The following is a 12353-nucleotide window of genomic DNA, read 5'->3' as shown; positions in this document are numbered from 1 at the left end:
TCCAGTCTTTTAGCCATTAAAAACTTGCTGCATCATGGTACAGTTTAAGATTTGGTAACGCCAGCCCCCCTCTTTCTTTTGAATCCGTTAACAATTTGTATTTTATCCTAGCTGTCTTATTATTCCATATGAATTTTGTGAGGTCCTTCTTCCATTGTTTAAAGATGTTGTTCCCTGTTCCCAGTATCGATAACATTTGGAACAGGAAAAGCATTCTTGGTAAAATATTCATTTTTATTGTTGCTATTCTGCCTAATAATGTCAAATTTAATTTATTCCAATTGTCCAGATCATTTTTACCTCTTTCCATACTTTTACATAATTGTCCTTTACCAAATTGTTTGTGTTATTTGTAATGCATATCCCCAGATATTTGGTTTTTTTAACCACTTCCAGTCCTCCTCTCTCTTGCAATTGTCCAATTTCTTCTTTCGACAGATTTTTAGTTATAAAATTTGTTTTTTGCATATTTATATCAAACCCTGCTACTTCACCAAATTCTTTAATTTTTTCCAGAGCCCTCGGGATGCTTTCAATTGGGTCCTCCACAGTGACTATGACGTCATCCACGAATGCTTTTACTTTGTGAACATCCTTTCCCATTTTTATACCTTTTACCGTAACTTTTTCCCTCAAGTTTTTTAATAAGAATTCCAAACACAAAATAAATAATAACGGGGACAAAGGGCAGCCTTGCCTCGTACCTCTTTGTATTTGTATCTCTTCTGTTATTTTATTATTTAGAATTAATTTTGCTCTCTGTACGTTGTAAATCGCCCCTATTCCTCTTGAAATCCTCTTTCCAAAACCCAAATTTATAATACAACTCTTCAAGAACGTCCACGAGATTTTATCGAAAGCTTTCTCAGCATCGAGCATTAAAAATGCTGCTTTTTTGTTAATCTTCTTGCTTAAATACTCTATTATATCTATAATATTCCTGATGCTTTTTCTCATTCACTTTCTAATTAATTGCTCTCTGATATTCTGGTCAGGCCTCAGAATAATAACGTAGCATTTGGGAGCAAAGATGGAACCAAGTAAACCAGCACTGGAGGCCAAGATGGAGAAGATCTCCACAGCCACCATGTATTTCCCCTTGGTGCTCAGGTAGACTGGAACAAAGGAGACCCAAACACTACAAAACATGAACATGCTGAAGGTGATGAATTTGGCCTCATTAAAGCTCTCCGGCAGTTTCCTGGCAAAAAATGCCACTACAAAGCTGACAATGGCCAAAAATCCCATGTAGCCCAGGACACAGTAAAATAGGGCAACTGATCCTTCATTACAGCCTAGAATGATTTCTCTCATCACAGAGTGCATGTCGGAATCAGGGAATGGGGGAGAAGTTCCTAACCACACAGTGCAAATGCCCACTTGGATAAGGGAACAAGAAATCACAATGGAGCTTGCCAGTCTTTTCCCCACCCACTTCCTCATTCTGGATCCTGGTTTGGTGGCCACAAAGGCCAGAACCACAGTGATGGTTTTGGCCAACAGACAAGAAACAGTCACTGTGAAAACAAGGCCAAAAGCCATTTGTCGGAGCAGGCAGCTCACTCTTTCTGGAGGGCTAAGGAAGATCAATGGGCAGAGAAAGCAGAGCAGGAGGAAAGTGAGGAGAGTGTAGGTGAGGTCCCGATTGTTTGCTCTGACAATGGGTGTGTCCCGATGTTTGATGAAGATTACTAGAACCAAAATGGTAATCAGAGAGAAAAAGAGAGAAATAAACACTATGCTCAACCCAAGTGGTTCTTCATAAGTCAGGAAGCTTATTATCTTTGGAATGCATTGTGTTTTGTCCTTGTTTGGATAGTGATCTTCTGAGCATCCAACACAGTCAATCATGTCTGAGGTAAAAATATAAAAAAAGGAAAAGATCAGATCAGATGCAGATGCAGATTCATCATGTGTTAAATAGCAACTACAAATTCTGCCAATATGAAACTCTTAGGATGAAATCGGAAGTATCCCAGGTATGCCTCTAAATACCATTTGCTGGAAATCACAGGTGGGCAGAGTGATGTTGTGCTCATGGCCAACTTGTGGGGTTGCCACAGGCATCTGGTTGGCCACTTTGTGAACAGCATGCTATCAACAACAACAACAACAACAACAACAACAACATCAAATTTCTATACCACTTTATATTTTAAAGGAAAAAAATCTAAGTGGTTTGCAACCTCCTTTAAAACATCAGGTAAAACAATCCAGAACAAAACATTACTGAAGAAAGTTCAATATAAAGTATACATTCAAAGCAACATAATTAACAGGAAACCAAAATACATATTATCTTAAGATTTCAAAATGACCGCTCCCCACATCAAATGGGGGGGGGCGCCTTTTGCGTGGTTGTGCGCAGCCCCCCCCCCAATCCCATGCGTCTCCCCGCAGTACAGCCTGGATTCGCCCTCCCCAGGCTGGACACCTGGAGGTAGCCGCCTACCTCTGCCAGTTACCCAATCCCAGCTGGGGAGGCGTTGCCAGGAGAGAGTTGGCCAGGTAAGGGGAGGGATCGCCCAGCCCACACAATAGTGGGCGGAACCCACCTGAGAGTTCTCAGTCAGCTTCAAAGCTTCTCCCACCCTGCCCTCCCTCAGTTAAGCCTTCTTTTGCAGGTTAAGCTCTTCTTCACAGGTACGTGGGCGCTGCTAAGTTATGGTCGCTGTTAGAGGCCGGAAAGGAATTTTCCTGCAGTGGCAGGTTTTGCCTTCCCCATAGCAAAACATCGCAACTTCAGCAGTTTCAGGCCATGGGCAGAATCCTTTAGTCTATCTTCCTAAATGGGGGACGTGGGATGTGAAGTCATGACCCTCGCCCCCCCCGTGGCAGCGATCCCAGGGTTCCCCGTTAAAGGGGTTGTTTTGAGGGGAGGCATTGGCCATACACCATTAGGTTATCATTGCTCTCCCTTGCAATGACGGCAAAATGTGGGGTGGGCTGTCTGCTTGAACAGACATTCTCCAGAGCCAGCCCAATCCCCACACGTTCTGGATAACCCTGATGTTCCTCAGATCCCCGGCCAGGGATTGGGAGGGATAAATGCCCAATACCTAAGCCAAGGTCTCCCTACATCTGAAGTTTTAATAAAGTTGTGGCCAAATTTTAATCCCATAACAGGTTGTCTTGAGTCATTATTCCACTCGGGTGTTGCCCGGGGTTGCGGGGTCTCCGCCTGTCCGCACAATAAAATATTAGAAAGGAGGTCAACTACAGAATGCACATTTAACACAGCAAAGTTAAAGGAAACATTACTAAAAGAAGTCACATAAAATGCACATTTAAAACAGCATAATTAGCAAGGGAATAAAATATTATCATAAGCATAGAACAGTGTTTCTCAACCTTTTTTGGGCCAAGGCACACTTGTTCCATGAAAAAAATCACGAGGCACACCACCATTTAAAAAGTTAAAAACTTTAACTCTGTGCTGCCCTATATTGACTATATAATTATGACTGTAAGAAACACTTGCCAATTGCTGTGTTGGTTGCAATCTCCTGTAATAAGGCTTCACAAGCCGCTGATTTCTCTGCCAGCACAATCCTTTGCTCAGCAAGTTTCAGGTTGAGCTCATCCAGCCAGCTTCTTTAAGTTTGTCTAAAACCACCCTCCCGTGGTGGTGGCTGTTGAGAGCTGCGCTCGCACCGCGTCGTGACCCGGCCGGCTTCATTTCCGGCGGGTCAGTGTAGTTTATTGGCGGCCGCCAGGCACGTGACAATGCAAATCGCCCTTCTCGTCGCCGCACGTCGCGGCACACCAGCCAGCGTCTCGCGGCACACTAGTGTGCCGCGGAACAGTGGTTGAGAAACGCTGGCATAGAAGTCTTCCAGGACTCATAGCCAAGATGGTGACTAAATGGGCCACTGGCCTCACTCAACAGTCTCGTCTTATGTTCTTAAAACTGCATACAAAAATTGGTTTAATGGAGGGGGGAATTACACTGACAAATGCTGACAAATATTCAAGAGAATAGTTTAAAAAATATATTCACAAGTTGCTATAGAAATGTGGAGAATTGAATTTAAGACTGGAAAAAATTATAGCCTTTATTTAAATAATAAATAAAAATAATGATAAATAAATATCAGGTACTTTTGACTTCTTCCACTACATCCAATATGACAAATGTTTGGAAAGTATATATCTTGTGTCACTTACCCTTCTGGGGTGATATCTTGTCTTGCGGACATGGAGCACAGTCATAGCAGCAGAATTTCCCTCCCTCCTTCTTTTTCTTGTGGGATCCAGGAGGACAACTGGGGTTACATACAGATAAAGGTGGAACCTGCCCATTGGAGTAAACACATAAACAATTTCGCACAACCATTCACTTCAGTTTCTTTTTAGGCAGAATTCGGAAGATGTGAAACTACTCATTCGAAACTCAGGATCAAATGACTCATTCCTAGTCTCCTTTTTTAGCATGCTTACAATGTCCATCTTTTTGTGTGAAACAGTGACGCAGCCAAAATAAAATACCATGCGTTGCTAGATAAGCAAAGTGTTAAGACACATGGAGTCTTCCTGTAAATGCATGGAGAGAGCACTCAGTGGGGTCATGTTCCTTGCTTTCCCTGGTGGGAAAAGTAATGATAGGAAAATAATCCTTACTACTACTTCCTTCCTGCTCAGAGCTCAGTCTCTTTCTATGCTATGTAGCCGATGAGAAAGAATGCTAGTTCTGTGCTCTCCTGAGCACAGACTCCAGATTCTGGCTGTCTTGTTTTTCAATTGCTGCTTACTGCTCAATCAAGTATGAAGCTTTATGTAGGCGAACAATAATTTTATTCTTCCATTTCAGACTTCTGTGCTTATTTTGTTTCAAGGAATAACAAAGGGAAGATCCAGTCTGCTGGAGCATCCTGGATAATTCCTAGCAAGGTTAAGCAACCTTTGCATAGCTGCTAAGTACCCTGTTTCCCCCGGAAAACCCCCGTTTTTACTTACCTTTTCCCGGTGGTCCCCCGTATCACTTCATCTCCCGTTTTTCTCCGTTATTTTCTCCTGCCGGCGGCCTCCCCCCCCCCTGATTTGCCCTTCTATGGGCACAAAAAATGGCCGCCGGCGGCTTCAAAATTAGTTTTCACGCATGACCAGAAGTGCATCGACGCAACTTCCGGTGTCACCCCACCCATCTATGGGCACCAAAAATGGCCACCGCCGCCACCGGAAGTTGCGTCGATGCACTTCCGGTCATGCGTAGAAGCTACTTTTGAAGCTGGCGGCGGTTATTTTTGGTGTCCATAGAAGGGCAAAGCGACACCGGAAGTTACATTGATGCAACTTCCGGTGTCACACGGCTGCCGGTCCCGGATTCTGCAGTCCGGGACTTGGAAGGTAAGACCTTTGTCCCAGATGTTATCCCATTTTATGTTGCAAAGGTATGGTAAATTTCAAACTCTGCTAACTGGAAACTAAACTCACACGAGTGAGTAAGAGGAAGGATAATTATAATAAATAATATCCTATCCTACCCTCCAAATCTGCCAAACACTTTTGAGCCGCTTCAAACATTCAGAGAGTCAGGGCTTGTCCACACTTCCTCTTCTCCTGCTGCTTTCCCCTGGAATATTTATTTATTTATTTATTTACTCAGTCAGTCATTCCCTGCCCATCTGGCTGGGCTTCCCCAGCCACTCTGGGGGGCTCCCAACAGAATATTAAAAACATGATAAAAGATCAAACATTAAAAGCTTCCCTAAACAGGGCTGCCTTCAGATGTCTTCTAAAAGTCAGATAGTTGTTTATTTCCTTGACATCTGATAGGAGGGCATTCCACCGGGCGGGCGCAACTACCGAGAAGGCCCTCTGCCTGGTTCCCTGTAACATCTCTTCTCGCAGTGTGGGAACCGCCAGAAGGCCCTTGGAGCTGGATCTCAGTTTCCGGGGCTGAACGATGGGGGTGGAGATGCTCCTTCAGGTATACTGGGGCGAGGCCGTTTAGGGCTTTAAAGATCAGCACCAAAACCTGCTCTATTGCTGAATTGGAGCAAACATCAATTAGGTTTCCCACCAATTGATGCTTGCTCCAGTTCAGTGATAAATAGTGTGTTTTGCTGAAAAAAGCAGAGCAAATGGGAAACATCTCAGACCCGTTCCTGGAAAGTATGGGTCAAGCAGAAAATGTCTTGGGCCCGTGCTTTTTAGACACGGGAAAAGTGAAATGTGAATGAGCTCTAAGCATGAAGGCTGAAATTGGAGAGCGGGGGTCAAGAGTTTGTATTCACTAGCCTTGCCCCCAATGTCCTCATACATGCTGAGTGTGCCTGTTCCAGCTCTGCTCTTTCTGTGCTGAGTGAGAACATCTGAATGGCCAAATATGTGTAGAAACCTCATTGAGATTTGGAACCGTATGTTATTAACATGGCTCCGAATTGTGACCACCACCACCACCCCAGCTCACATCCTGTCTTGACTCCCTCCTATAGAGAACGTTGGGCTAACCATCCACTCACCTGAGCTATCCACTCACCTGAGCTATAAAATGCACAAAATTCATTACTTTCTGTTAAAAAAACACGCTGAAGCCAACTGGCTTAATAATAATAAAAAATGTGAACTATAGGTACCCCGTTTTCCCTGGGAAACCCCCGTTTTTACTTACCTTTTCCCGGTGGTCCCCCATATCACTTCGTCTCCCGTTTTTCTCCGTTATTTTCTCCTGCCGGCGGCCATTTTTTTTCTTTCCAATTTGCCCTTCTATGGGCACCAAAAATAGCCACCGCCGGCTTCAAAAGTCGCATCTACACATGTCCGGAAGTGCATAGGCGCAACTTCCGGTGTCGGCGGTGGCCATTTTTTCTGCCCATAGATGGGCGGAGCGACACCGGAAGTTGCGTCGACGCACTTCCTGACATGTGTACAAGCGACTTTCGAAGCTGGCGATGGCCATTTTTGGTGCCCATAGAAGGGCAAAGCGACACCGGAAGTTACGTCGATGCAACTTCCGGTGTCACACAGCTGCCGGTCCCAGATTCTGCAGTCTGGGACTTGGAAGGTAAGACTATAGGTTACAAGTTCCACACATGCTTCAAAGATGTACCACACTTTGTTTGGAACACACTGGGCTAATGATCTAAAGTATACTATACTATAATATAGTGTTTTCCAGTATATTGTGGGTGTGGAAATTATGCCGTACCTGGGAAAAGTTCCTGTGCCACACTATTTTGTCATCATCAATGGAAAATTCCTGACCTGGGGCAGCCTCCAGATCCACTCTTCCAACCTTGACTCTCACGAAGGAGTTATTTGGAAAAGTGATCATGCTGGTCATATCAAATCCAGCTTCTACTTCCCTGTTCTCACCAAAAGAAACTGTTTCTCCAGCACTGTTGTTAAATGAGACCCTCTTAAGGAAGGGGTGAAGCTGCACTGAAAGAAAAGCAGAAAGAATTAAATTATTATTAGAATCATATATTTGGAAAGGGCCCAAGGGTCATCGAGTCCAACCCCCTGCAATGCAGGAATCTCAGCTAAAGCATCCATGGCAGGTGGACATCCAGCCTCTGCTTAATACATCTTTTAAATAAGAGTAAATAAATGGTCCTGTAGAATAGGAAACAATTACAAGGCTAAGAGTCAGAAGCTTTTAGTTAAGACACAATAGCTCCCAAAGTCCGAATAAAAGCTTACATTCCTGAACAAATACTCTAGCACTACTGTGGTTTTAAAATTTGCTGCAAGCCTCCCAGTCAAATGGGCAGCACATTTCATGTTGTTGTTGTTGTTGTTGTTGTTGTTGTTGTTGTTGTTGTTGTTGTTGTTGTTGTTGTTGTCTTAATATATTGCACTACAGAAAAAAACCACACACAGACAAACACACACACAGACAAACACACACATACAGGAATGGAACAGACACGAACATGTCGATTGCGTAGGGAAAGAATGAGCGAAAAAGGAAAGCAATTCCAGAATAAATGATTAGTTTGGAAGCTGATTTGGAATCTATGAATCTGATTTGGAATCTATGAAGAAAATGCATCAGAGCTAAAATGAGAATTTGTAGCACTGAATAAGGAAGGGAATCAGAAAGGAGTTGACTAACAAAAGTGCTGGATCATAATCAACAATGATTTCCAGAGCGTGTTTTACACACTGCTGGGTGTCATTTTACTGCTCATGTCAAACAAATTGTACCTCATCAAAGGCATTACCTGCCAAGACTGCAGCTTCTGAAGCTCCTGCATCCCTCCTTCCTCCACTCCCCTGTATTTGGTCCTGGACAAGAACATGACATGTAAAGCATGTGCTGTGGCATAGGCAGCATTATAGAGACTGTAGCTGTGGCCAGACATGGTCATCTCAAAACCAGATGAAGGGAGATCCTCCAGCTTCTCCTCTCCAGTGCAAGCTTCACTGGCCGCCTCCTCTGTATTAAAACCTGGAAATGAACAGAAAAATACCTCTTCCCAGAACTCCTTGAGAAAGCCATTTCCATTTGCCTCAAAAGGATTTTGGACCTGAAGAACGCTTTTGAATCCTTGTACCTCATTTGAATGAACTGCAAAGGAGAGGGAACCGTGGAAGACTTCCATGTCCCATGTTATTTGGAAGGTCAACGCTGTGAAATCCAGCTGCGCTGTCAGAATCCACACTTTACCTTCCGGTGTCTTTTTCACATCTCCCATTTCACCTAGTGCTACCATGGTTCGAAAGTCAAGCATGGACTTTGTTTCTCCATAGACAATGACAACCTTGGCTTTACTTTCCATAATCACCTGGTAGATTCGGGTCCAGTGGTGATGCATGTGAAAATACTCGTCAAAATGTCTAGTTTTCTGAGTCCTCTCTGAGAAGGCCAGGCAAATGCCTTTCTGGGAAAGCAGATGTTGGAGGGTCTGCGTAAATCTTTCTCCACTCTCATTATCTCCAGCAAGCAACCCAACCCACGTCCAACCAAAATGCAGAAGTAACTCAACAATCCCACTGTACTGATGGGCTTCATTAGGCACCATCCTATAGCTGGAAGTGGATTGGCTTTGACCAGGATCTTCTGGAGCAAAGGAACCATAAGTGAGCTAAAAGGAAAGAAAGGGGCATGTTCCTTAACTAGTAAAAGAAATCTGGTATGTGCATCTGTAGTTGCAGTGACAGCAATAAGGCTGGGGATTATGATTTTTTTATTCACTTCACATGGAAAGGCAGATCTAACTAATTTACATTTCCCAAAGAATATGTAAACTTAAACGCAGCTATCCTTTGAAATTCACACTTCTCCAAAATTTGCAATGCATTGCGGACCCACTCACAGCACACACACCCCAGGTGAAAACCAAGGCAACCTCAGGAATAAACAAACCAGACAGGACCACATTCTGGGCATAGCTGTCAAGTTTTCCCTTTTCTCGCGAGGAAGCCTATTCAGCATAAGGGAATTTCCCTTAAAAAAAGGGAGAACTTGACAGCTATGATTCTGGGATTATCCTTTCACACCAGTCACACATTTCTCCCAGCTGTAAAAAAAAAAAAACCTTTCGAGGAGAAAAGATAATAATGGTGAAACAGTTGTGACATCCCCAAGTCAGTATCTTACCTGGGGAATCTTGTAGATGTCCAAGATGGTTGCCATGTCGAGGGAGGTATCAAAGTCAAGGCCTCCAATGACTGCCATCAGATTTTTCTGGAGGTCACACCTGTAGTTGGGTACATGTGTGGAGGGAAGGCCCAGGGTGGCCTGGTAAGTCACCCTTCGATTGAAGTAACTGTCATAGATGTGGAATCCCAATGTAATATTAGGCAAGATCTTGGGGTTCTCATTTATCTCCTTGACAGCAAACACCAAGGCCAGGAGGTGTTGGTAGTTCTTTGGCACAACACTGCAATGAGAATGTTATGGTACAAACCTCCTCAGGGATACACTATGCTTCGTGAGAGTATTTCCACACTATTCTGCTCCTCCTCCAAGAATATCTGCTGAGTAGGATGGCACCCTTTACCCATCAAAATAATATTGATAACCTGGGAAACTTGAAGGGAAATATTGCCTTCACTGCCACCACCATAGGGAGACAGCTCCTTCAGTCCCATTGTGTAGAAGCACAAGTTTGGATGTTTGTGCTTCTTTAATCTTCATATTTCAAAGTCTGTGGAACTCTGAGCCACAAGAAGTCTTAAATGTGACCCTTTTTCGCTGCCTCCCATTTCCCTAAGAATTCTTTCTTTTTTAAAAAAAATATCTATTTATTAAATTTTCCAGTACAAATCACATCAAATCGCATCCAAATTATTTATACAATTCCAAATTAAAAAAAACAAAAACATTCCAATTATGCCTAATTATTATAATAATTTTTTATATATGGACCCCCCCATGCCTCAGACATCGGAGCTTCCCTGGTCGATTTCCCTAAGAATTCTTTCAAGCCTCCCAGAAGTTTGGCATGGCAGACTTGGGCATTTCTCCTAACTGATAGTGAAATCCCAAAACAGAAAACACAAACAGACATATGCAAAACCTTTCTCAACAGATACAGCTTTTTTATTGGTTCAAAGCAGTACTGAAATGAAGAAAAATGGGTAGACTACCTTAAGCGAAACAAGGCACCTGGTTTCGACTACGGCTACCTACCTGTACCTTAAGTGAGTCGTTCTCAACCTTCTCAAGCTAGCAGCATTATCAGGCTGGCTGTGCCAATTTCTCCTAGCCTCAGGCTTTTAGTTTTCTACCTCAATGGAGAGGTGAGCTTTTAAGACTCCTCACCTTGAACAATTCTGAGGCGCAGTTCAATGTTCAATAATAATAATAATAATAATAATAATAATAATAATAATAATAATAATAATAATAATTTATTATTTATACCCCGCCCATCTGGCCGGGTTCCCCCAGCCACTCTGGGCGGCTTCCAACAAAACAGAAATTCTAAAATACAGAAATCCATTCAAAACAGAGAAGGGCCCCACATCTCATCTACAATGTATTATCCCATTCACTCACTCTTAAATCAAGAAAGGTCAGTGAGTTGTCCTCAGGGTATAGAGCTGAGGAAGGGGAAAGATTCTTCAGGTGAGAGCTGGGAATTTTGTGTGTTATTGTGATTATTATTGGTGTTATTCTTAATGTTCCGTATCTCTCTTCTTCTTCCTCTTCCTCTTCCTCTATCTTTTCTTTTTCTTTGTCTTTTTGATTCTATTTGTTCAAGATAGCATTTTACTATATTGTGAAAACTTTAATATTTAGGGGTGGGGGAAATTAAGTCAAGGTGACACCATTGTAGACGTGCTGAAGCCAGGGCACACGGAAATGCCATTTACCTTCCCGCCACAGCGCTACCTATTTATCTACTTGCACTGGCGTGCTTTCGAACTGCTAGGTTGGTGGGAGCTGGGACAGAGCAACGGGAGCTCACTCCATCGCAGGGATTCGAACCGCTGACCTTCTGATAGGCAAGCCCAAGAGGCTCAGTGGTTTAGACCTCAGTGCCACCCGCGTCCCTCTAATATGTCTAATCCTCTTTTAAAACCATCCATTTTTTTTGCCCATCACTACATCTCATGGGAACAAATTCCATTGTTTTGCTATATGCTGTGTGAGCAACGTTCTTTTGTCTTTCCTGAATCTACCATTATTCTACAGAGGATGACCCAAGTTCTAGTATTATCAGAGATAGATCCACTTTCTCCACACGAGGCATACTTTTCAACAGCTTTCTCCTGGCCCCCTTATTTGCCTTTTTGTCTGAACACTTTTGCCTGTCTGTTTTCCATCTCCCTCGCTACCATGCTTTACTCCTTTGTTTTGCAGATGTCTTTCCCACCTCTGCCTGAAAGTAATCCCTCTGAAATCCCTGGGACTTGCTTCTGAGTGAACCATGGATGGGATTGGGAAATGAGTCAGAATCCTATGGCTACTTGATGTACAGAGTCCTTACAAGAGATTAGGGAGTTGGTGGGTAGTTAAGATTCCACGGAAGTCTTCTTTGTTCAGAGCAACAAAGATGTGAGAAGCAAGAGCACCGATGAGGAGGTCCCCAGGCTGGTAGTATTCATGTGGGATCCTGAGCAGATAATTGAGAGTACAACTAGAGGTGTGTTGGCACACCGTATGTGGCAAAAGGAAGAGAATGGACACAATAAACACCAGCATACTGAGGCAAATGTGTTTTTTTCCCCTTTCTAGTCAGACTCCCTTAATCTCACTTATGTCAGATCATCTACAACAGAACTCTTCAATAAAGTTTACAACTCTCCCAGAGAAAAGTGGGAACCCAGCCTCTACCTCTCCCTTCCTTGAAATGGCAGGAAGGGGGTTTTTTTTATATACCCATCTTTAGACTTTGGCTGGTATTCTCTAGAAATCTATGGGGATCTTATCCACAGTCATGACAGTGTAATAATTA

At 43.2% G+C, this 12353-nt stretch overlaps 1 protein-coding gene across 1 annotated transcript; it reads right to left on the bottom strand.

The window, feature by feature from the left end:
- Positions 1 to 957: 957 nt before the first annotated feature.
- On the bottom strand, positions 958 to 12100 carry LOC118094586 (vomeronasal type-2 receptor 26-like). The gene is made up of 6 exons (XM_060282041.1): positions 11886 to 12100; positions 9548 to 9830; positions 8129 to 9032; positions 7151 to 7383; positions 4168 to 4294; positions 958 to 1853 (listed from the first exon to the last, which is right to left on the bottom strand). The coding sequence occupies exons 1-6, from the start codon at positions 12098 to 12100 to the stop codon at positions 958 to 960; spliced, it is 2658 nt and encodes an 885-aa protein (XP_060138024.1).
- Positions 12101 to 12353: the final 253 nt, after the last annotated feature.

This window comes from Zootoca vivipara, chromosome 13 (genome assembly GCF_963506605.1).
Source record: "Zootoca vivipara chromosome 13, rZooViv1.1, whole genome shotgun sequence".
NCBI classification, from domain to species: Eukaryota; Metazoa; Chordata; class Lepidosauria; order Squamata; family Lacertidae; genus Zootoca; species Zootoca vivipara.
Note: the sequence above shows the minus strand (reverse complement) of the source record. Positions and strands in the feature narration are given on the sequence as shown.